We start from the raw sequence: 26684 nt of genomic DNA on the forward strand, positions 1-26684 counted from the left end.
ACAAAGAAGATTTGAGCACCAGTCCTTTCAGGTGAAATGAATGGCAATTGTGAATGCTTAGTGCCTGATGTAGATGAAAATTTCCCAGTGATGCAGACCTCAGCTGAAGAAGGTCCATTTATTAAACCTGGAGTGGTTCATAAATCCACTGGCGAAGGATAACTGAACTGCACGTGAACTACTCCAGTGTGGGGACCCTCAGTCTTCCCAGGTGGGCGATGTGACATACGGCTGTGAGCAGCCCTGTTGCTCTGAGCAGGAGTGAGGCAAACAGATACAGGTCACAGGGAGCAGAAGCTTAGCTTGTTTCAAAAACACCATATGTTGGTATATCTGGAGGAGGGGCAGAGTTTCAGAATGCTCCTGTTTGCATAAATGAAGAAGTTTTATACCAAATGTAAAAATACAATTTTCCCATAGGTTTTCCTCTAGTTCCAGTTAACAAATTGTCCTGTGAACAATAATAGAATATCTCTGTGTGAGGCCTCTGTGTCAGGAGAAGCCTGGTAGGCTGTCTAGGTGATCTTGTAAACTTAAAATTATTTAGAATTTAAATATTTCCTTTAAAAAGAACAGGAAATATATCCTTTAGCAGGAGAGGAGAGAAACAGAGACAGTGACATCTCATGAGTTGTTGCTGACTCCCAGCAACCTGAAAAAGTACTCACAAGCAGGCAGTTTCCTTCTACTAAAGAACAGCCTTGATTAAGTGACAGCTCTTTTCCACTCACAGTCTTACTTTAAAATTAGTACATATTGTCAACAGGCCTGCTTTCAGTCATGTTAGTATCCTCACTGAGATTCTGTCCATTGCATTTTGCTTGAAATGAAAGATGCGACTGAAGCCTCCAGGTAGGTACTGTGTAGGTGAATCTTTATCTCTTTCCATCTATTTGAAGATTTTAGCTATTTTTCAATTCATAGAGACACTTAACCTGTCTGTCTTTGTCTTAACCTCTTGGTCACTGAAAGGCGAGAAAGCCGTTCCGGTAGACACAATGAACAAGATGGATATTTTAATTAGATGTGAACCAGATTGTATAGCTAGTGTGTCCCAGTCTATTTGGAGAGGCAGGTATGTGTAATCATAGAATCACAGACTGGTTTGGGTTGGAAGAGACCTCAAAGATCATCTAGTTCCAACCTCCTGCCATGAACAGGGACACCCTCCACTAGACCAGGCTGTCCAAAGCCGCATCCAGCCTGGCCTTGAACACTGCCAGGGAGGGGGCAGCCACAGCTTCTCTGGGCAGCCTGTGCCAGGGCCTCACTGCTCTCAAAGTAAAGAATTTCTTCCTAATGCCAAGTGTAAATCTCCCTTCTTTTAGTTTAAACTCATTACCCCTTGTCCTATCACTACAGTCCCCAGTGAACAGTCCCTCTCCCACTTTCCTGAAGGGCTTTTCAGGTACTGGAAGGCTGCAATAAAATCTCCCTGGATCCTTCTCTTCTCCAGACTGAACAAGCCCAGCTTTCTCAGCCTGTCTTCCCAGAAGACGTGCTCCAGCCCTCTGACCATCTTTGTGGCCCTCCTTTGCACTTGCTCCAGCAGTTCAGTATCTTTCTTGCTCTAGTGACTCCAGATCTTTGTTCCTTTTCACCTGAAGTTTCTGGAGGATGAGAGGAAATTTTGAAGGAAAAGCCAAAAATCTTTCCTGTGAAACATGCATGACATTTTTGAGTTTGACAGAGGAAAAGTCCTTTCCTGTGGCATACAATAATAAGACTGCTCCAGGATAACGTGAGCATCTTACATTGATGTCCCGTTCAGAATTCCACTGAGAGCTGCATGTAGCTTTTTGGAGTGACCTGAAGATATAAAACGTTCTTATTGCCTGAAAGGCTAATAGGTGCAATATTACAGGGGCTAATATGAGGCCATTTCAGTTTCTGTGCTAGTTCTGTGACATACGCTGGCAATTTGGATGACAAAAGAAATCACACAGGTACATTCTTGCAGCTGTGCATTTTACTGTTTTGCTGCAGTGATTTTTCAGCAAGCTTGACTATATAATAAGTTAGTTCATGCAAATGAATGCATCTGTCTTCATTCCTCATTGTCATTAGTTCATTATGCATACATTAAACCTTAGGGAGTAAGTAGAGAGATTGATTAGCGAGTTACAGAGCTCAGGTTAGCAGCTGAGAAATGCCTGAATTATTCTTTTTTCTTTTTTTTCTGTTGGCAAACATCTCTTACAGCACTAGGAAATCCATATGGATTTTAAATGCTTATTGGCAGCTAGTCATCACTATTCTTGTGATTTGGCAAATCTTAATGTAAGTCGCTACCTTAATTTGTAGTTCTTTAACCTTGTTTTTCCTTTGGCCTTAACTATTATTTTTTCCTCATGCACAATGTTGGGCAAGTTAATGATCCTTCTCTCACAGGCGTGTTTTTCCTACATCAAAAAAATTCAGTGCGCCCTCTTTGTCAGGTGGTGTTGCATATTAAATTCATCCCTGAGCCATCCTTGTAACTTTAATTTTATATCAGACTAAAGTATAAAAAAAGGTTGAGTCGTTACCAGATCACTTTTAACACGTTGATAGCTCTGCATTCTTTCAGCCTATTTTTGAACCATCATCTTCCAGAAGTGGCGTTTCTGGGCTGTGGTTTTCCGCAAAGGCAGAGAGCAAGCAAACCATAAAGCTATCAGTGATCACTGAGCACAAAGGACAAAAGGTAAAAGCTGTAGGAAGCATTCAGTCTCGTTTGCAGTTTCCCTCACTCATTCTCATTGTTTTCATTCATTTCTCATTTTCCAAGGGTTGTCTGATCTTCCACGCAGACTTTGATAAACACTTTGTTGCACACACAAAAAGGTATAAAAGCTTAAAATTATCTATTCCTTAATCCAAGTGCTGGGAAAAGTTCTACAAGGCCATTCCTCCTGATTTCAGCCATCATAATGCATATTTGAAAATTCACCATCCATATTTGAATGGCTGCACAGTAGTTTATCTAAAAAGGAGTGACACCATTACTTTATTCTTTCCTCATCCTTACTACTTCCATTTTGCCAGTGATCGCAGCCCCGTGTTTTAAAAAGGAAAACTGATGTTTTGGGTTAATTAAGATGTTAAATTGTGTAGCAACTATAGACCACGACAGTTAAAGGCGGTTTAGTAGAACGCAATTATAGCTCAACTGGAAAAATGGGATCTAATGACACTGTTGCTAAAACTTACCTGGTAGCCACAAGTCAAAAGGATGTTGAAACAATGCAAGGAAATACAAAACATACCTCAGATGGCAGAAACCTAAGCAATTCAGTCAGTTCTTAATCCAAAATAGAAAGAAGATTAAGAGGTGATTTGATCAGAGGTTACAGTTCTGCATCTGCAGGGAGATCCTGAATGTAATGATGGTAGCATAATGAGGTTTTGGGATTGAAGGCTTGTCTACTCCAATTCAGATAAAAATTACCTGCACATGTAGCAGATTTTCCATCACCTGATGCTTTAAAAGCCACATAGGATATCTTTTAAAAAGATAATCTGTAGCTGCAGATAACGCTAGATCATGTTTCCCTGCTTGTGTAGCTCAGGAGATCAGGGAGAGGATTGTTCTCAGTGGCTCCTTCTTGCCTTGAATGCACAAATGCAATCAATCCTGTAATCCGTCCTGCCTGATCCATTTTGGTAACTGTAGAAAGCAGAGAATCTGGAACAGTCAGGCCGTGCTTTTGTGAATAGTGTCACCTCAGTACAAATAAACGCTAATTACCAAGAGCTCCCCTGGTGCTAATTTTCCAGTAAAGGAAGCAGAGAGTAAGTTGGAAATGACTCTGTCAGAATTATGGGGAGAAGTTTTATAAATCAACAGGCTACGTTAGCGTCAAGGCTTTGTGCTGTTTGGCACAGCAGGATTTCCACTAGCAAGAGGAGAGGATCACTGAAGCCCTCATCCAATTCAGACAGAAATGAGTAACGTTGTCGTGGAGCTCTGTCCTTCCTTCATTGTTAGGGTCCAGCAGAGACATGCAGAGGTGTTCAGGGTAGCACTGCTGAATGCTCAGGTCATTCCTGAGTTTAAGACTTGGTTGTTTATAGCATGAAACAAAATTTTCAAGAGGAGCCACTTGTTTTTTACAGGAGATAAGTTTGAGATAACAATGGATGTAAGATTTCGCTCAAAAATACCATCTACTACTCATTTCCCACCCAAGCAAAAAAAAAAAAAAATGACATGGTGTGGAAGCAAAAGAGGTTTGATCTCTGGAAGGCACTGGGATATCTATTGAAGCAGTTGTGAAGACTGAAATCATCAAGCCATTCATCGCTGTGCCCCTGCCCTTCAATGTCCTTGGTCAAGAAAGCTCCACTGTGAGAGAGTAGTGAGCTGCTTTGGGCCACACAGATATTCAGGAATTTGACTACCACCACAGATAACGTGGAATCTGAAAAGTACTTGGACTTACTAAAACCCACCAAGTGCCTCAATGTGGAATGGGTACTTATCCCATGGGAAGGAATTTGATCTTTGCAAGCATGCAGGTAGTGATCAACAGATAGCATAGATACTGTCCCAAAGAAAGACTGTAGCTGCTTTCCCAAAGAAAACCATCAATGAAAATGCTAGAACTTCACAGATAGCTCAAGGAATAAATGTGATTTAACTCGACTACCTCATTTAGCAAGTTTGTAGGTCACACTGCATCTTCATCACAACCATGTTGCAGTCAGGGAAAGAAAAACTTTTTTGTAGGCAATAATGTAAAACAGAAAACCAAGTTTTGTTGTTGTGATTCCACTAAATATGCATCTTCTCACAGTAATTTATTAAAGTATTCATATTTACTGAAGCCAGATGTTTTAATGTTTTATAATTTCATTAATATTTTTTCCTCTAATTGAATTTCCCTGCCAAGATTTGCTCAGGGATTATGAATAGTAATTCAGTAATTCTGTTATTTCTGACACTTAAATTTGAAACATATCTTACTTTCTAAATCCATTTTAATTAAAAATATGTCAATTGTTCTTCAATATACTTATAAGTATTCAAGCTTGTAATTCAATTCTTTGCCTACAATAGGGGATTATATAACTGTAATGTTGCATGTTTTCAGTTTCCTTCTATGCAGATGTTCCGCATCACTTTATATTGCAGCTTTGTGGACATCTACACAGAATAAGAAAACGGGGAGTGTTTGAGCAAAACACAACAGTAAGAGACACCTGAGAAATAAGAATGCCTCCAAGTGGCATGGCAGTTTTAAAGTTTCTCAGTGTCTATGATTTTGTCCTTCGCCACTGCTGGGCTCTCCAACCCAGTCCAAAACTAGGTAGAATGAAAGGGAAAAAAAGTCGTTTTCGCATATCTCTTTACTTCACAGTGAGGGTGACAGAGCCCTGGGACAGGCTGCCCAGGGGGGTTGTGGAGTCTCCTGCTCTGGAGATATTCAAGACCTGTCTGGACGCTTACCTGCGCGACCTGTCCTAGGGAACCTGCTTTGGCAGGGCGGTTGGACCCGATTATCTCTCAGGGTCCCTTCCAACCCCTACGATTCTGTGATTCTGTGGTTATTCTATTTATTTCATTCCTCTATAAGCCTCATCACCAACCATCTCAAGAAAATGTAGAGAGAAAAGCTTCTTGTTCTGACTCTGTGTGGCCTGATACTTTCAGTCCTTGACGTAGGGTGAAAAACAAACTACAGAGAGCAGAATTAAGAATTGGTCACTGACAAAAATTCGTAGCAGCCCCAGCTATTAGAAGATTCAGATGCCATCATCTGTATTGAGATAACTCAAGTTAATCTCTTTGTATGTGCATTATCTGTCAGAGTAGCATGATAAATAATTTTAGCCTTCCAATACTGAATGTTAAGGTTATTTTGTGTACCAGCACGCATTCTTTGTTTGTTTTCTGGCCTTATTGTGCAACCCAGTTGTTGCATAACAAGCTAAAGCAAACTAAAAAGTGAATACGAAATTCATACTTCATTAGGGAATTTCTGTGAGCAGGACTATTCAGAGGACCAAAAAGCCCATTGTTCCTTCACCAGTGCTTGTCTTACTTGGAGAAACATCCAGCCATGTGGCCTTCCAGCTCCCACCCTAATCCATGTAGCTGCTGCTATATATATATATCTAGCCTAGAGAAACCTCTCTGCTTCTTGTACAACTGCCTCCATGGACCACTATTCCCTCTCTAAAGTTCAAAGCAACCTTTTTTGCATCCTTCTATAACAGCATCCCTTCTACGTTGGCTGCTCAGAGATGACTCTTCTCTGTGGAAACACATTTTGCACCATGCCCTGGCACACCATGCCATTTTTGGATGTTTTCAAGAGGGTTGGATTCAGACACGAGCAGGACATTGGCTTTTGCTCATGTGCAGGTGCTGGCGTGGCTGTGCTGCTGCCAGAAAAGCACTGGGACAGTTACTAACTGCACTGTAGGCTGTGGGATGGAAGTGCTACACCTTAAGAAGGTAAATGGTTTCATTCCTGTCACTGTAAAAACACATTGCAGTTCTCTGACAGCTGACTGTGAGGTTTTCTCCATCAGACTCACAAAGAAGAGTTGCTTTTTGTAGAATGTGTGTTAAACATTTCACTACTGAAATGTAATTACTGAAGTTACTGTGGTGTACATGGGTAACTGTGTCATGTATCAGCTGTTTTCTTGCAATGCTTTTATGCTAAGAAATTGATGAGGATCTTGCCATTAAGAATGAAGAGGCATTTTTTATCTGCTACTGCCTTTCAGCTGTTGGTTATTTGTTGTTGGGTTTGGGGTATTTAGTCCCATTTCTAATCCTTTCTTTAAAAACAGTTTCAAATGTAATGCTTATCTTTGATGCTAAATTTAAGACGACCCCTTTTGCATACCTCAGTTTTTATTTAGTGAGAGACAGCTGCCAAGGTATCGATTTCTCTGCCTTAGAGTAGGAAAAGCATGCCCAGACCCAGCGAGCACAAGAACTAACCTCTTTTTTTTGGCAGGAAACCTGCCAAACCAGATGTGAGCTGTGCTGCCATGTCCTGCAGGCCTGGTGTTTTCAGTGAGTTCTGGGATCATGTCCTGTGTATCACAGACTGTGCAGGATCATAAAAATGGGGGTATTTGCTTTTCTATGTCGTGGCTAGACCAGACTTTTTCCAGCTTAGCAAGTGGAAGGTATATGGTTTTGAGGTAATATTTCTGCAGTGGCAAAGCCAGCCTGTAGATGCTCTCATCACTTGGGGAAAATAAAAAAATAATAAAATTGTCTAATGCCCTGTGCACTACCAAAATAGCTATTGGTATAAACTCAGTCTATTTGGGGCAGGTTTTTTCAAGCCTTCACTGAAAATGGCACAGTGTTTCACATTTACAACATTCATCCAAGTTATCAGAGTCATGTTGGCCCAGACCCCAACCCAAGGCAACCTGTACTGGTGTTGTTTTAAATCTGAGGTCCCGTTGGTAAGTGCAGCGTGTTGTGCCCTGTGGATGTGTTCTGATGAGCCTCATAGCAGTGTGTCTTCTGCAGTGGGGTGCTGGGTTCTGAACTAGGACTGGTTTGGGGATTGTCCCTCCACAGGCTGGATGAGATGGCAGAGGGTAAGCGAGAGTCAGCCTCACGTTTTCAGATTGTCTTCACCGACGCGTTTGCTTGCTTTTAATAAAACTGTAGGTGTTGTAGGAGTTAGTGACAGTCAGTCAGGAAAAGGTCAACAAGAAATGGACTGTTCATCATCTCTTGACATCCCTCTTGTCACACTTAGCGAAATACACCTACCCACAGGACTTGAAACACTGAGTAGATGTGATATCCCCAGTGTAACAGACTGCTATCTGTTTCTTAAGAATTGACTTTATCTTTATGTGATTTCTTATTAAGCCATGAGATGCCCACTGGAATGTAAAGCAAAATGTTTCCTCTGCAGAATTTCTGCTGACATACAGGGAAAATCCATACAAGGACAGCATTGACTGTATTTTTTTCAACAGACTTGCCGATTGCTTACCTATTGATTATGCAAGTCTTTGGGTAGGAAATGATCAATAACTACAAGGGGGTTTTTACTTATAGGTTAAGATCCATTTATGTTGTGTCCTAGCTGCACTGAAAAACGTCATTCAGTAGTTGAAGCATACAAGCACTTGGCCTGATCATGTAGATTTTAGGCATTGTCTTGGATTTTAAAGTGAAATTTTCACAGAAGAGATGGAAAAGACAGTCAATATCTGGAATGAAGGCAAATTATAAACTTTTGATTTAGAGTTCTCTCTCCTTTCAAATGTTGTTCTGTGAAAAAAATCCCTTCTGTCAATTATGTCATGGTTAAAGCCAGCTGACAGCTAAAACAATCACACAGCTATTTGCTCACTCCCCACTCCCCTGGTGGGATGGGGAGAGAATCAGAAAGAAAGGTAAAACCTGTGGGTTGAGATAAAGACAGCTTAATAGGACAGAAGAGGAAGAGAAGAATAATAATAATGACAAAAAATATACAAAACAAAAGATGCACAGCACAATTGCTCATTACCTGGAACTGAGCCACATCCTGGCCAACACCCCATTATAGCATGATGTCATATGGTATAGAATATCACTTTGGCCAGTTTGGGTCAGCTACCTGGCTTTGTCGCTTCCCAGCTTCCTGGTCACCCCCTGCCTTCTCATTGGAGAGAAGTATGAGATGCTGAAAAGTCCTTGACTGCTTGGTATCGACTAAAATATTACTGTGTCATCAACATTATCCTCATACTAAATCCAAAACTCAGCCCTGTACCAGTTGGTGGGGAAAAAAAATTAACTCTATCCCAGCCAAAACAGGGCAGTGTAGTTTTAATTTTCTTATTGAAAAAGTGCCTATATTCCAGGTTCAGAAATCTCATGAGTCAATTTATTTTCCATGCTTTTTATTCATTAAAGCATATTGTTTACATGCATCAAAAGGTAGAAAATTGCCAAAAATCTGACCATAGAAAATTCTAGAAGCTTTATCCAAGGTACTATTTTCCTTGAAGAAAAATTTATTTGCCACAGTGTTTCTTGGATTTTACTTACCTGCAAGTTGTTCCATTTATTCATCTTCTTACTGATGATTTACATTACAGTAAGATTTACCCAGTCTTGTGTTGGAGCGCCTGGTTATCTTTGAAGTTTTCTTGAGTTACGCTCAGTGTCCCCAAAATCTTCCAGGTTGCGGGGCAGATCACAGTCTTGTTACAGCAGGTGACCCTGCTGCAAGTCAGGCACACGCAGTCAGGGTCTTGCTGCAGCAAACCCAAGAGAAGCATCCAGACCAGGAACTGAGAAAACAGCAGCAGCGTAACGTGTTCTTTAGAGTGCAGCTGCTCTGTATGCTCCACCTTACAGGATTGGAGATCTAAATGGATCTTTTCAGAGGTCTGTGGGGACAGGACAAGGGGCAATGGCTTCATGTTGGAGCACAGGAAGTTCCACACCAACATGCAGAAGAATTTTTTCACAGTGAGGGTGACAGAGCCCTGGGACAGGCTGCCCAGGGAGGTGGTGGAGTCTCCTGCTCTGGAGATACTCAAGACCCGTCTGGACGCCTATCTGTGCGACCTGTCCTAGGGGGGTTGAACTCAATGATCTCTTGAAGTCCCTTCCAACCCCTACAGTTCTGTGATTCTGTGATCTTTGGAGCAGAACCTTTCTTTTCCATCTTCTCCCTGCATGTAGATGCAAGCATGTGTGTCTGTACAAGCACACGTGTTCGCCCTCCCCTTGCCAGGCGCACCAACCAGTGCTCCGCAGGGTTCCTGGCCCTGTACCCCGGAGGTAGGTGGATGCCAGCAAAGCTGTAAGGTGACCTGTGCAGCATGGAGAACCGTGTGCCCAGGATCGGTCCTGCAGCAGCAGGAAGCAATGGCAGTCCTCAGGACTGTCCCCAAACCCTCCCCAGGCCAAGGGAAGGCTGGGAGCAGTGTGAGCTGGGGCTGTGTTTCACAGAGTGCTGCTGGAGTTGTTAATAGTGGGCGAGGAAGAAGTTCTCAAGTGTATTTCTCCAGCTGAAGTGTAAAATGCTATTGATTTGGGCTTTTTATAGGCTTGGAGCCATCTTTTCCCTACACGGTTTCATTTTAGAATAATTCATTTGGTTTACATCACAGAGCTGTACTGCCAGAGCAGTGTACTGATAACTGATACTTCATAAAGTGTTACAGAGAAAGAAGACATTTCCTAAACTCATGCTCTGTATTCAGTTTACCACTAAGTAAAAGACTTGTAAACTCAATTCCTGTTTTACTTATAAATTATAAGAAATCTGGAAATAACTTATCTGCCTTCCCTTCTGATGCTGACTATGCTAATGTTATTAGCAATGTGGGAGTACATGTAGGAAAGAACAGACCCCAGAGACTTCTAACTAATTAGGAGTTTGCTGGTTGGCATAAGTAATGAATTATGAGTGAGATGGTACATGAAGAAGTTTGAGTTTTAACCCACAAAGAGAGGCATAGCTTTGTGTTAACTAGAGAACAGAGCCTGACCTTGCATTAGTTAGGGAATAGCACGTACAGATGCTTGCTGGTTTGGAAATGGAGTCCCAGGGTGGTTCTGATATTGGGCATTTCTGTAACTCCGGTGAGATTAGTCTGTAATGATAATGTTGAAGCCATGCAGATAAGTAAACATGTAATATATAGCATTATAAGAAAAGTAATCATGTGCGATTTAAGAAAGCAGAGATGAAAACCAGAGAGATGGGTATCAAACGGGCCTGGTTCAGAGGGTTTCCAGGGATAACGGGCTCTTATAAGCAAAGCCAGCTTAGGTAGTTCAATTTCTTCCTGCTGTGATTACACACAGCAAAGCTACAAAGTCTTTCAGAGGGGCAGACCTAATGAAATTGTTACATATTCCTAGATGACCTTATCTGTCACTTAGAGATGAGCATTTCAGACCACCACTCCCTTCCAGAGTTGGTGCATCTTTCCTTCCTGCCTACCAATGTAGGTATTTAGAGGTCCCATACCCATTGGCAGAGGTGTGTGGAAACTTGTCAGAGTAGATGACGAGAAGAAACAAGCCTGGTCATTACTTTCCATGTCCTTAGTTGCAGAGAACTGTATAATCATTAGCTAACTTAGACCACTGTATGGATCATCTGTTCCACATGTCACTTCAGGTAGCAGAGAATTTCCCAGCGTTGGGTTGTAAACTCAGATCCTATATAAAAGATCGAAACATGTGGCACTATTATGCTATGGGAAAAGATTAGGCATGTGCAGCACATTGTTCATGTCCTGTGTACATGTTCTGGCAATGCATTTGTTAAAAAATAAAGTTTAGGTGATCCTGAGAACCAGATTGTACTACTAAGAAGTACAAAGGAAGGATTCAGTTTGGGAGGTGGGGGAGAGATGGGAATTTTCATTTTGACTCCTGATCTCATGGTCGGATAAACCCCAAACAAACGAGTGTGACACACTGGCCGAGCACCTGAGGTTGCATGGTGGGTGCAAATGTGCAGTATTTTTGTTTGCAGCGTGTGCCATGACTAACTCCTGTAATCATTATGAATGCTTGCAGGTTTGTATAAAACTGAAAGCAGCATTTCGGTCCATAGTGTCATCTACAACTATGCAACATGTCTTCATGGTCAGATGCAGGTAAAATCACATCTGTTCTTTCTGAACTGTCAGAAAGTCCAGATGTGAGCAAACACTGCGGAAGCTCTGTAGCTTCCAAATGATGCCAAATGATGTTCTGGTGTCAGCCAAGTTGGAGAATGCACCAGGTAGCTATGCTACTGTCTGCTTTCTGACTGAAAAGAGGCACGGTTTTGGCCCCACAGTCTCTTGTAACCTTGTCTTTTTACAAATATACCTTACACTTTTTAAACATTCATTTCATCAAGTCTGGCTGCTGACTGAATACGCTGCCAAATTCTTAGTAGAAGCTTCATAAACTTCTTGTCCAAGCACGTAAGTCTTGCTGTATAATGATAGAAATGTGAATAACTGAGGTGGGGTCATCATCACCTACAATGGAAAGAAGAGCCAGTCAGCACCTAGAAAGGAGTGGGAACATTGCATAGGATGATGTTACATCTGTAAAAGATTCAGCAGTTAACCCTATCAAAAGTACTACTGAGGTCCATGGGATACTCAGGGGCCCTTCTGAGTGCTTTCCTCTGCCTGCCACCATTGTCTCTGTTTTGCTCAGGTTTGGCAGTTCTCCTTTAGGGTAGCTATTCTTCATCTAGAGGTCAAGATGTATTAGGTCATATTCTTAGTCATACAGAAAGGTATTTATAGAGCCTTGTTGCTGTTTGTATAGTGCTTATTCTAGACCTTGCTGGTGAACATATGAATGCATACAAGACACTTGGTTTTTGGGAGGCTTTTCATCTTTAAACCTCGTGCTGCCACTGCTAGTGCAGTGCAGGCATAGTGTTTATTTACAGTGATGTTTGTATCAGACCAATTCACCCAAAAGCTGCATATTAATACAGAAAAGGGCCAGAGAGATGGATGATCCTTACAGGATTTCATAATTTTCCAGGTGGATCTTTAGGACTTCATGAATTTTTCCAGAATATCTGAACAGCTGGTGCTTTTAATAGGTCTTCTCTGACTGGAAGCACTGGGCATGCAGTATAATTGCCTCATGGCTTTCCAGACAGTTGTAGCCCTGCTGGAGCTGTACATATGTAGATTGCCTTGTCCAGCCATGTGCAGTAAGGACATCTCTTCTGACAGCTCAAGGCTTTCCTTTGCAGGTGACCCACATTTGTTGAGGCCTGTGAGATTAGCTTGGCATTTTCCAAACATGCTAAATGGGCAAACTGCTGGAGAGGGTGCCCCAGACAGCATGTGAGGGTAATTTTATATGTGACTGTGAAAGCCCTTCACTTACTTTATACCTGTTCTGCAGAGAGTTCAGAGAGTCATTGTGGAGATCTGTTTGTGTAAGAATGAGGAATAAAACTGTTAAGATCTGATACATTTAATCTTCATCTGGATTCTTGCTATGTTGAATTGTTTTGATTAACACTGACATCTACTAGTGGCCTCAAAGTGAGTCTGGATCTAAAATTTTCTAGTACCATTCTATCACTGTGTCATTTATCCTTCTATTTAGTTAATCAGCTGAAGTACTTTGTAAAACATAGGGTTCAGAGGGATAAAGAAGAGAATGAGAAAAGATAGCTTTTCAAAAATGGGAAACAACTGCCTTTAGTTGTAAGTATTGCCAGACTTCGTATTTATTGGCTCTGTATAGTATACTAGCACGTTGGTGTAGTTTTTAATAACCTTTTGCAGAACATATGCCTCAGATTTATCTATATGCAGAGCCTTGCAGACAGAACTTGTGAATTGCAAGAGAGAATCTCCAGATGTACATGTTATTTCTTATTAACATACACAGTGATTTTCTTGGAAAGTAGATGACATTTTAGAACGGCAACATCTGTGTTATCACTCAAATTTTAATAATGCCAATAATTTTCTTTCAACAGAGGAATTCAAGGGCTCAACAATAGTTGAATTAATGAAAAAAGAAGGCACCACCCTAGGGCTTACAGTATCGGGTGGAATCGACAAGGATGGGAAACCAAGAGTATCTAACCTTCGTCAAGGAGGAATCGCTGCTAGGTAACCGCATCTCAAGCCACTAAATGCATTATAAGATGTGATTGCTTCAGAAATACTTACTGCATCAGAAAGGTCACTAACAAATATGTGACTGGATGCATCTATAATGGCAGCCCATCAGACCGGAGAAGCTCAGAAAGAAACGGCAACAGCTGGTCCCCCTCTTCCCTCAAGGCTACTTTAACAAAAACTAGAAATACCAATGAGATATTTGAAAGTCATCATAAGATGAATTAAGTTTCTTCTAAATGATACACATTTTAGTTCTCCTTTTTTGTGTCCTTGAACAAAAACTTGAGAGAAGAAGCATAAAATGCTGAGGGAGAAAAATAAAATTGAAAACCAAACCATAGTACTACCATAGCTTAATTCTTATAAACTGTTCATCAACTAGTGTTAAGATTAAAAAGAAGCCTAGACATAGCTACCATGCTTACTACTACAGTGGATGCCAAAAAGCTGTTATTCATGAGTGAAATAGGACAAAAGATAAAGGTTAGGCTAAGTCATTCCAGCTAACTGAGCAGAACATATGCTTTTGGCTGTAGCCTATCTCCTGTAGCTGTGATGTTAGCTGTGAAGGCAAATACTGTGCAGAAAAAATAGTTCTGGACACTCCCCAGAGAGAGAAAGAAAGATGGGGATGTGGAGAAGACGTTTTCCCAGATCCTCTACCCAAACCAGTCAGATCATCAGAGTCCTTTATTGCACAGCTGGTTTTGTACATCAGAAATTAATAATGCAACAATGTTCTTCTTTTAATATTTAACAAGCTAGACTAGATCAAGAACTTAAAATGCCGCTTTCTGTTTGAAAGATCAACTTCTCTTAACCTAGATGAATGGAAAATTGTTTCTTACCGTGACAATACAGTAATTTAAAGGATTTTAGTTAGTTTGGGCCAGCAGATCTGTCTTTAACAAAAGGAATGTGTACTTTTTCCTAGGAGCGACCAGCTGGATGTAGGCGACTACATCAAATCTGTGAACGGAATCAACCTGACCAAATTCCGCCATGATGAGATCATCAGCCTACTCAAGAACGTTGGCGAGAGGGTTGTTTTAGAAGTGGAATATGAGCTGCCTCCAGTCTGTAAGTAATAGTAAAGCAAACTGAAACCCATGCAAAGTAGCTGTCAGTGGTGAGATATGGGCATGGCTGGTGATTCTTCAGAGGGATCTGAACAGACTGGACCAATGGGCTGAGACCAACGGGATGGAGTTTAACATGGCCAAGTGTAGAGTGCTGCACATGGGACATAACAACCCCATGCAACACTACAGACTTGGAGGAGGTTGGCTGGAGAGCTGTCAGGAAGAGAAGGACCTGGGGGTGTTGGTTGACAGCAGGTTGAATATGAGCCAGCAGTGTGCCCAGGCGGCCAGGAAGGCCAATGGCATCGTGGCTTGTATCAAAAACAGTGTGGCCAGTAGGTCTAGGGAGGTAATTGTGCCCCTGTACTTGGCATTGGTGAGGCCACACCTTGAGTACTGTGTTCAGTTCTGGGCTCCCCACCATAAAAAGGACATTGAGGTCTTTGAGCAAGTGCAGAGAAGGGCAACCAGGCTGGTGAAGGGGCTGGAGGGCAAATCATATGAGGAGCAGCTGAGGGAGCTGGGGATGTTTAGGCTGGAGAAGAGGAGGTTGAGGGGAGACCTTGTCACCACCTACAACTACCTGAAAGGAGGTTGTAGAGAGGTGGGCGATGGTTTCTTCATCCAGGAGACAGAAGATAGAACAAGGGGAAATGACACAAAGCTGTGCCAGGTCAGGTTTAGATTGGGTATTAGAAAAAAAATTTTTACTGAAAGAGTTGTTGGGGCCTGGAACAGGCTGCCCAGGGAGGTGGTTGAGTCACCATCCCTGGACATGTTCAAAAAAAGGGTAGATGAGGTTGGACTCAATGATCTTCAAAGGTCTCTTCTAACCTTGTGATTCTGTGATTCTCATTTTTGGTTGTGATTGTTTTCTTAATTTTTTTCCTCTGGCTTGGCTCAGAGAGTGGAAGCAGTAGGAAAGAACTGTCAGTACAGGGGGATACTCTCAGAGATGTTCAGGTGTTACAGGACCACAAATCTAGCCAATGGCAGAGTTGCCAACTTCCACTGTTTGTTTGTTTACAGTTTTGAATACTGGGAATTGGAGTCAAGGGCAAGAGAATCTATCTCGTTACAGTATGATCTTCTGAGATGAGACTAATGAATGTCTGCAAGTTCAGCCTCTGCCTTTTCATTCCTTCTCTCCGCTTGCAGCACCCTCCTGCTCTCCCTCATAAACAAAATGCTTTGGGACTTTTCCAGTCTTTACCCACATCACTTTTAAGCAACAGGTCATTTCTCAAGCAGAAGACCCAGTGGGGTAGGCTATGGGGATACATAAACCTGCAAGAATAGTGTGACTCAAGCAAGAGCTTCCTGCTGGGCAGGATTGTCTTCCGAATGCAAGTCTATGTGACACCGAAGTCATGGAGTGCTACTGAATGTTTTCACTGCCTCTCCATTGCTCTTTCTTTTTGTGCTTATGCCTGTGAGTCTGTGTGTGTAGGAGAAGCTCAGTGGAGATTGAGGCTGTCAGGTATGAAACCAAAGCTAGAGAAATGGTGACTTGGAAACCTGGGACCTGAAGTGAAAGAGTGATTGGCAGGTTACTGTCTGGCACGAAGGGGCCTGCGCCAGTCACACCTTTGAAAGGCTGTGCTCCTTTGTGCTGCTTACTGGAGGGGAGAATATGTGGTCTGCTGGTGTGTGGCCAGAAAAATATGCAGAGCCAGCTAGGAAGCTCTTATCTCCTTAAATACTTTTCTTGCAATAGAAGCCAAAAAAATCCATCACTCTTCAGTGCTCAGAAAAGGATGAACACCCTGTTGCTTTCTAGCAGCTGGAGAGTTACTCTAATTACATATTTGGTTGCTTGTATGACCTTCTGACAGCCACCTTAATATGTTTTGAATGTTCTCTGTTGATTAGTGCTCGTTTGTGGTAAGGGAACTTCATGCTCAAAACCACAGCATTTGAGTTAATGAAGTGAGCTGAGTTCAGAATTATTTTGCTGGAGATGTGGTCGTTCTATGAAAATTGTTTTCCACTTACTCATGTGGACTTCCCTTTATTTCACCCACTTTTGGTCTATGTGCCACTCTTGTCCACTGAAACAGGATTTTGACATGCTAAATTGCAGTAGCAATCATACCTTTTTCTTTAAGTCTTTGGAAATACTGACCACTTCATACAAGCATAACTAATAACGTTGGAGATAATTAGCAGTCTAGTTGTTCCCATTAACTACTGGTGAACAAGCTAGACAGAGTGCCTTTATTGCACCCACGTTTTCCAGTAAGTCACATGGTGAAGTCCTGGCCCCTCCTTCCCTGCCCCATTCATAATGAAATTCTACTGTTTGTCTCATGATTGCCACCTCAGAGAGAGGTCTATCGTTTCAGAGTGGGGAAATGTCAGTACTTTAATAGTGATGGATTAAACCTGGCTGAGCACTAGTAATCCCACTCTCCCTGGCATTTCCTTCTTTGTCTGGCTGCATTCACTGCAGGGGCACCCAGCTGCTATTTTCAGCTCAAGCCACCTCAGCGTTTCAAACTGAAACCTGGGCCATACCTACTTTGCAACTTTCTTTTGGTTTTGCTAAAGCCTGAGGACTTCTTTCCCTTCACAGGCTGTGGTTGGCATGGAAGGACAGACAACCTGAATGGCTGTTGTCCAAATGGAAGGACGCTGTGTGTCGTACCTCACTGCTGAACTACAAGCTTTGCTTGTCCCCAGTGGAAGTCTGGGGTACACCAAGCAGATTAAGAAGCATAGATTCAGCTCAGGCTACATGCTGGGCCACTTTCAGTTGATAGGAATGGAGGCAAGAGTTGTCCTCACCATAATTCAGTCCTTTTTGGGCAGTAAAATATTTCTAGCTGAAAATGAACCAACCAACCACATGGGCTTCAGTAACATGGTCCCGATCTCCAAGCTTTAGCAGGAATTACTGCAATGCTTTGGAGAGCCATCTTCTGCCTGTTTTCCTAAAGAAGTGAGATTTGTGTGATTTCTCTGGGTTGTTCTTTGGGTTCTCTGCAGTAACCTTTTTGAACAGGGGAATCAAAGACTCAAAAAAAAAAAAAACAACCCAAAAAGCATTGCAGCATGTTTCATGGAAACAGACACGTGGGCAGAAGGTAGAGTCCTGGACCACGGGTGTCCTCAGGACAGGCAGCTAGTGCTCAGGAAGCACCACTTCTCCTTGGGGTTACTCACAGCCAGCATTCACATCTGTTACTCATGGCCAGCAACTCACATCTGCCCAGCTGTGCGGTGTCCATTGCTCCCTTAGGGTCTCCTAATGGAGACTGGGGAAACTGATTATTGCAGGCAGGAGCATTAAAGGACATAAGTTTCCATTAATTCTGCAGCTCACAAAACGGGTTTTTATCCTTTTCAATAGCGGGTTTTTATCCTTTTCAATCTTGATGTGTGTTGTGCTGTTCGCAGTATCTTACTGGAAGCCAGGAAATGTGCCCATGAGAGACTTTGCACAGAGTCCTTTTCCCTTTGGGAAAGGGAGTTCTCACACTCTGACAAATTTCTTCCTGTAAAAGCTGATAGTAAACTGGCCGTTGGTCTCTTAACAACAGCGCTGGTTTCAAATTCTGTAAAGTGGATTATCACACCCAAATGTCTTTGTGCATTGGGCTTCTCGCCTCCTAATCCAGCCTTGCACCACTCCTCTGGTACTTACAGAGAAAATACTGGCTCAACTAGAAGTCCAAGATTTTTTTTACTCACTTACCAAAGATGAGCAGGTATATCATGAAAAAGGAAAAAATTTACAAATCCCTTACGATACAAAGTTCCTTTTTCATCTTAATCTAGCCAGCTGAGATTAGAGATGCACCCTAAGAATCTTGACTGTTTTAACTAAGCAATATAAATCAATGTTTTCATGGCTGAACAACCACTTAATCAGTAGCTCTAAGAATTTCATTTGTCATTTTTGTGTCTCTCTCTTTCCATCATCTTTTTTGTAACTATGAGAAAAGCAAAATCATGCCCCAATTTCAACAGTGAGGCTCAAATTCCTCGTCTGTTCTGTGCATCTATGGCTCCTTTTCCAAACCATTGATTATCTACAAAATATCTGGCCCAAAATTCTATCAAAAAGAGGATGAGTTGCATTTAATTACAGATCTTTAATCTAACTGTTACATAGTAGAGTCTTTCCAGTAGTGTGACCAGAAACGCAATAGCCAGCTTAAGTTGGAAAAGGTACAAATCTGTGTGTGTAATTTGAAAAATAATAAGGTTTGGATTTTTTTCCTTTTTTTCTTTTCTTTTAGCTGTACAAGGATCAGGTCTCATCTTTAGAACTGTGGAAGTTACTTTACATAAAGAGGGGAACACTTTTGGATTCGTAATAAGAGGTAAGTTATTAAAAATGAACTGTCTGAATTTTCTAAATGAGAAAAAGAAGTGATAAGCTTTTATGACACTAAGAAATAATGTCAAGATTTATGGCTTTCAGTTTGTAAAAATCTCTGTGATTAATGTGTTAATTTTTCCATACATTAATGATCCGCTCTGATTTTTGTTTATGGAATAACAGTTATTAATCAGCTCTGCCAAGAACACTACAAACTTTGTTTTACATAAGCCCAGATTCTGCTACCACTGAAATCAGCAGGAAGAGTGTAGTTCTTATAAAAGATTCACATACAGTATTTGTATAAATTAGGCATGAAATCTGATTAATTGTACTGGTAGTCAGAACTGTACAACAAAAATACTTTCACTGACTTAGAGAACAGAAGAAAACATGCAGCTGTTAAATAATATACCCCAATAATGAATTATTAATTTCTTCAGGGAAAACTTACTTAATATGTAAATTTCTTTGTGGCTACTCATTATTCTGAGTGTATGTGAAATACAGATGCTTTTTTCTCTGTCCAGCAAACATTGCAGAAATGTAAGGTTTCATACTGAGATCAGATTTGCAGGGTAACAGTACTAAGAAAAGAATACACATTTATTAAGAATCACTCTGTAGAAATATTTTATGAAGAATCATCCATACCATACAGTAGGTCAATTTTATTTAAGATAAAATTCAGTGGGGGTTCACAATAGTGGCTTGGCCATTTTTGATCTCTTTAGCCCATCTGCTAGTGTGTGTGCCGCCAGGTTTAGACTTGCATCTTGGAAATGAGGTTTCATAAAAAGCATAAAATGAAGGAGTGCTTTCTCTCACTTTCCCCTCTCTAGGTGGAGCACATGATGACAGAAATAAATCTCGTCCTGTTGTAATAACATGTGTTAGACCTGGAGGGCCTGCTGACAGGTACAATTCATCTTTCTCTGGAGTGCATGTGAAAGAGAAATGGAAAAAGGTGAATTATTTGGGACAGAAATTAGGATTTGGAGTGAAGGAGATACATTCAAACCTATCCCTTTGAAATTCATGGTTTATGCATTTAACTATAATAATCATAACAGTAATAGGCAACCCCAGAGTCTGGGCATGTCATGGTGCCTGTGAACTTTAATTGAATATGTTATGTGTTTCAAGGCTTTCCCATTAAACACTTTCAAAAAATTACCTAAAATAATTAGAACAAATGCCTGCAGTAGGTCAGAGCGCATTTTTTGTGGCCCTCAGACAGCTGGTGCTTTTGTATTCTAACACCACTTCAGAAAAATACTGTCATGTGTTTTGATGTTACTGTGTTATTATTTTAAGATGTTTGAACATATCTGCATCTGTGGTCACACATAACTTCACCTGGACAACTTCTGAGTATAGATTTATGGTTTTGCCCAGTGAAAGTAAGCGTACATAATACCATCTTGTATCTATATAAAGAAAGAATATTGACCATATTTATATGTATGAAATAGATTTTTTTTAATGGAATTTGTGTCCTTAAACCATTAAAAAAACCTTAAAGGACAGTTTGTTTAAAGGAAGCTGATTTTTCTGCAGCTTATGTTGGCACTTTTGACCTTGGAAATCTTAATTGAGAAGCAAACTTTTCAGGAGAGCTTTTGTCTCTTGTCCCTCCCCTTCTTACCGCCTTCATCCCTCTGCATCCTTGTTTTCTCCCTGATTCTTGAGCTGAGAACATTAGTACTTCAGTTTTTATTATGATTCTGAATATGTTATGAGATATGCCTGGGAGACAGCATATACTTACAGTCATGTTATTTTTAGGTAGGAAGTAATGGAAAACTGAATTATCCAAGCAAGGGATATTTTTAAAGAAAATCAGCAAATGGACATTCAGTTTGCAATCTGTTTCCTCACCCATGTGATTTACACCTCGTATTTATTTTTAAGAAAATACTGGGGGTGGAGGTGTTTGTGTATGAAAGAGGAGTTGTGTGGACAAGGCAGAAAGAAAGCATATGTTGAAGCAAAAGCTATACTTAGCTGCAGTTTAACACAACTTGATTATTTAGGTATGTGTTAAGCCGTTTTCCAGTCACTGACTTTCCAATTAAAGCAATTTCCTTTCCTCTGCGCCCTCTGAATGTTCTCACCGTCAGAGTAAATGTTAAGTGTGAAGGCAAGAGGGATGGATGTCAGAGAGGGGGTGAGAGAATGGCTTTGCATGAAAAAAGGCATTATCTCCAAATCAATTTATCTTACATTAATAAATATCATTCCTTTGAATCTCCCTTCAGAGAGGGCACAATCAAACCCGGGGACAGGCTGCTGAGTGTTGATGGGATCCGACTGCTGGGAACGACACATGCCGAAGCCATGAGCATTCTCAAACAATGTGGGCAGGAGGCCACTCTGCTGGTTGAATACGATGTCTCGGTGATGGGTAGGTTGGGAAGTGGGGCCCTAGTTCTGGGAACCATCTGTGATGTTTTGCTGCCTGTTCTTGATGAGCTATTTTAGAAGTGATCGTGACCTGTTACGCTCCTCGTAGCACCGCTATTCCCTTCCGCGCCGTATCATTAATCTTGGGTTCATAAGGAGGTGAGCAGTATTTTACTGTAATTTAGCATCCTGACATTTCATGGTTTGTAGAGTGAAACCATAGTGTGGATTCTAGCAAAGTAACTTTTCCAGTGGCTAGTTGATAATAAAGGTTAATGAAGTGTAAGCATTTCTATGTCACATGAAAGAGGGCTTTACTTGCTCTTACAGGAATTCTTTTGCCTTTTGCCAGTGCTGCTAGGTGGCCAAGATATTATTAAAAAAGTCACAAAACTGACACATAAAGACAAAACTTGTTAAGAAGTGCAGAGGTGGCAAATCATGGCTTGAAAAATGAGCTTGTGCTTTATACAAACTTTGATCGAACCCAGTGAAGATAGGTGAGAGAAGGGTTTTTTTGGAAAATCCTGGAGAGGGGATGATTTTTCATGACAGATTAGGGATTCAGTTATTTCCATTTGTTTTGGAAGATGTCATTTCCCCTCCATTTTTGCAAGATACGGAAAATTCATGGCAGCAAGAAATAGAAATATTCACCAGTCAGACTGAAATATTTCTGCGCTGTTTGGGGATCTTTCTCTTCTTTTCCTTCTTAGTTCCACAGTCAGATTTCTTGCCTTGCAGTAAAGCAGCCTCATAGGAATTGGTGAAATAGCACTGTCAAACTTGAAAGCCTTGGAAAAGATTAATACTTAGAAGAATAACGTCAGATATTTGTTTAATCTGGCAAAGCCCTCTTAGTTCTTCTCCAAGACACAGATTGATTTCTTCTTTTTATTATAATATGTATCTTTGTTTACTTAACTATCAAGAATGGCAGGACAGCTTTGCCTGGCACCTGGCAGGCTTGCTGGACATTCATGTAAGGTTTGTGTCCAGAAAGATGGACACAGCTCAGTGTCTGGTCAGGAACCTCCCATGGAGAAAGTGGAAACACGAGTGATCTTGTAACCTGAAGACAACAAGAATTACATTGGTTTAATTTAGTTCTTATTCTTTGGAAAAGGGTGGATCACCAAACCCTACCTATCATCACAGTTAAAGCCAGGTACTTTATGCTCCACTTTCTCTAAAAGTGAGATCACCCCTGGCTTTAGACAGACAAAGTTCTCAGCAAGGTTTTCATTTCAGAGAAAAATCTCAGCTCCGTTCTCTTGTACACCCCAGGGAAGGAATTGGCCACAATTTCCCTGAGGATCTTTAAGAAATCTTTGCAGGTTTGTGTGAGGACAAGACCACATGATGAGAAACTCTGTTGTGCGAGCAGGTTGTTCAAGGTAGGATCCTTCTTTTCAGTGTTATCTGGATGGAGCTCAGTGCAGGAGGATACAGATCTTAGTTGGAAATTGCAGGCTTATAACTGTACAGGCAGTACATACCAGGCAGTCTCCTCTTGTTATTCTCTCTCTGAATAAACTCTGCTATCTCCCTCTTGTTCTCAGTAGCCAATCTGGATTTATTGTTCCTGCCTTCCTGGCAATGAATGTGTTATCCAAGGGAAACTTAAGGAGGTAGAAGAACCTCGGACTTGTGTTAGTCAGAAAGCAGGAAGGAAAAGGGAATCAAACTCTGGGAAATGTGTGGGGTAGTGGTCTTGCAGTGTCTGCAAGAGGAAATACAGAGAGATCCAATAGGCTTCCTTTCTAATACATTATGATTTTCTTAGGTTTTATCTAGCCCCCAGTAGGTTTTGATATTTTTTGAATTTACATGCCTTGCACAGTTTTCTGGCAGTGTTGTGAGAAGTCTTGTTGGGAAGCTCTCTTTGCGTTCTGCAGTTCCATTAGCACCACAGTGCTAAGGCAGAAACTCGCTCATCCAAATCCAGTGATTCCTGGCCCAGGAAAACGGTGCTGATTTGAACCTTCTCCTCTGCTCAAGAGCTCCCTAAGTTGGGAGTGGTGTGAAAGGGAGAGTATGAGCTGTGAACAGAAATTTCAGAATTACAGAAATGTTACTGAGTTCCTTGACTCCTGTGTTACCCACAAGACAAGCTATTTATAATGCCGCCTCAGGCTTGATGTGAATTTGAAAATAGGCTGAAACAAGAGGAAGGTAAGGTGGATTATCAGTAACTGATGCATGACACTAGTGTTTTAGACTCCTGAGAGGGACCAAAAGTCCAAAACTTCTATAAAAGTCTGGTGCTTTTTATAGGGTCCTCCTGGTATAAACTTGCAGTAGAATATCGTACTTCCAGAGATATAATTGTACCATTACTTGCTTTAATAACTTCTCTTCTGTTAGCAGATGGTTATATCCTATAAAGTAGCGTTCCATGTGGTCAGAACTGGAAAGAGCTATAAAATATATTCTGATAGCATGAAATTGGAACTTAATTTGAAAAGGTTATACTAGATGGAAAAAAAATAATCCTGAACTATTTTTCAGCTACAATCCTGTAGTGTGTAACTGACTTTTTGTACTCCTGTAACCATAAGCTGTTTCAAAGGTGATATATTTCTCAAAGTTGAGTTCCTTTGTCTGAAGTCTTCAGTAGGTCACCATGAAGCTTGTACATTTTATTGGTTCTGGAACCTAGACAAACTGGAGTGAAGAAAAGCACCAAGGGGTTCTGTGCAGGGTAATTAAGTGTGTATAAATATAGGAGAAGTACCTAGTCCCACTGAACTCTCTGGGGTTACACTTGTGCATGCTTAAAAACATCCTGAAGTATCCTGCTCAGCTGGGTCTTAGGAAATAAACTTGTCAGTTCAGCTTCTTGGAAGATGTTATTAGCTTGTGGGTCTTTTTTTTTTGTGTGCTGAAAATGTTTCTAGGTTGATGTGTGAAGTGTGCTGCTGTATAGTTTCAAAGAGACTTTGAAACTGTAGGAGTTTGGAAATACCACGATAATCCCCAAAGAAAATAAGAAAACATAATTTCTGAGAAAATACTTTATAGCCTGATAAAAGTTACAGTCCAAGTTGTGGATGTAACAGTCTTCCAAAAGTCTTTCTGTTTTCCAAAACACCTCCTCCGATCACGAAGCAATGCAGTTGCTGATACCCTTTGTTGATTTTAGAGGAAGCTACCTGCATTTTTAAATTTTGTGAGGCTTTGAAAATTCAGCACTTTGGTGAGTGCACTGGAGGTGGATATGGCAACTTGCCCTACACACAGCTGTGTGGAAGTAACCCAGACTTGGTGGGCTTTATCACTTTGTTTTGTAATCCTTACACCTGAAGTGTCCAGCCTTTGTGGTCATGTGGGTCACCTATTTTCATCTCGTGGCAGGAGAGGTCTGAATATTGCAGCACTCTCTGTGCCATACAACTACACCCACGTCCCCCAGGGTTTGGAGGGGAAGGACTAGAGGGGAGGGGTAGAGGTCGGCAGTGTCTTTTGCAGCCCTCACCACCTTCTGTGGCAGCCAAACAGCAAACACTAATTCTGAGCTATAAACTTAGGTTGGGAAGACTGAAGTTCTCACTGTTTGGCAGAGGTTGTGGTCTGGGGAAGTGTCAACCAGCTGCTCATAGCTTGAAAGGTCTAGGTCAGTTATCCTCAGAGAATCAGAAATAGAATGCAAAAGTAATAATAAGGTGCAGAAATTCACACTGTCCCTATCTAAAATGAGAAATAAAAGTTGATCACTGCATTTATTTGGCAGAGAGCAAATGCAGTTTTTCTTCATGTTTTCAAAAATCTGCCGTGCTTCTACTGGGTTCTCTGTCACTTCTGTAATTGGGGTTGCATCTGCTTAGGTAATTTTCCATATTTACTCTGGAAGGGAGCATTCAGAAAACTTCAAAGGTAATGGCTACCATAAGTTTAAATTCTGGTCCATAATATTTTTATGTTTAGAAATTGCTGCTGCTCAACTTTTGAGCAACCTACAATTTTTAAATCTTGAATGTTCTTGCTGGTGATCCAGGGCTTGACAACTCTTTGGGTGAAGAAATGTTTCCTAGTATCCAGTCTAAACTTCCCCTGGCGCAACTTGAGGCCATTTCCTCTTGTCCTATCATTTGTCACCTGGGAGAAGAGACCAGCCAAAGTTCTTCAGCACATGCTGGCTGGTTTTTTGGCACATGGGGACAGCCTGCTCCTGCACCTTTAAGATTTCCTTCTTGAAGAGTGCCCAGCCTTCCTGGACCCCTTTGCCCGTCAGGACCACTACCAAAAGGACTCTGCCAATGAGGTTCCAAAACAGGCCAGTCTGCCCCCAGAAGTCCAAGGTGGCAGTTCTGCTGACACCCCTCCTTCTCCAGGAATCATAATCTCTATCATTTCGTGATCACTATGCCCAAGACAGCCTCCAACCATAACATCACCACCTTCAAGCTGTAGAGGCCTGTGGTTTTGAAGACTGAAAGAACATATTTCTCATTTGAATTCCAAGCATTTCTCCAACTTCTTTAACAATTCCAGCACTTACTTGGGCCACAATGGAGTTGCTCAAATGTGGCACCCTATAATTCCTTTCTGCAAAGCAGAGATGGTCAGCTTAGTTTTCAGTCCTAAGCTACCAGAGTCAATAATCAGCTTTAGCTAGAGCAACACCCTCAATTTTCTGAACTCCACGTTTACTACTGATACAACTTCATAGAATGGGAATTATTCAGGCAATCTTAAGCTAGTAAATCTGCTAGCAGTTTAACAAACACTGTTCAAGCCTTTTGCCTCTTTAAGTTCACCTATTAAAAACAAAAAACCAAAACAAACTAAACAAAAGGCTGTAACAATTTTATGAGTGTACATTGAGAGAACCTCACTTCACCCTTCAGTAATCCTGCCTGGCAAGAAGAGCACTAGGGAGTGAAAGCTTACATGTTTTAAACATCAGGTGATGTAATCTGTGATCCACTGTAGACTTCCAGTAGTTTGTGCATGACAAGAAGTACAGGAGAAAAAGAACTTGGGAACTGCCCCATAAGTTTCATAGTGTCACTCAAGCATATCCAGAGCTGTGAAGACCTTTAAGTGCTATAGAGTTTTACAGGACCAAGGAACAGGAGCTCCAGAGACTCCAAGGACAGACTCAATATCCTCATAAACCTTAGAAATGTTGCAAGACCTTGAAAGTTGAAGGAAAGTCAGGAAGCCTGTAGGATTCCACACTGCCTTTTTTCTTTCTATTTCTTTATAAACTTAAAATTAACATTTCCTTTGTCTCTTACAAGTCTTTGACAAAACAGATAGATAGTGTACTCTAGCAT

The 26684-nt window shown here is 41.2% G+C and overlaps 1 protein-coding gene across 1 annotated transcript in view; it reads left to right on the top strand.

Annotated features, from left to right (window-relative positions):
* The window catches only part of GRIP1 (glutamate receptor interacting protein 1), a gene marked incomplete at both ends in the record, with an annotated part of 233798 nt that overhangs the window by 136604 nt on the left and 70510 nt on the right, over nt 1–26684 (top strand). Inside the window, 5 exons of the mRNA XM_084269746.1 lie at nt 13440–13575; nt 14522–14667; nt 18914–18997; nt 19839–19914; nt 21258–21403. Of these exons, the coding sequence (XP_084125872.1) occupies nt 13440–13575; nt 14522–14667; nt 18914–18997; nt 19839–19914; nt 21258–21403 (588 nt within the window). The remainder of the gene's footprint in view (nt 1–13439; nt 13576–14521; nt 14668–18913; nt 18998–19838; nt 19915–21257; nt 21404–26684) is intronic.

Source organism: Gallinula chloropus, assembly GCF_964237585.1.
Source record: "Gallinula chloropus genome assembly, chromosome: 1".
NCBI classification, from domain to species: domain Eukaryota; kingdom Metazoa; phylum Chordata; class Aves; order Gruiformes; family Rallidae; genus Gallinula; species Gallinula chloropus.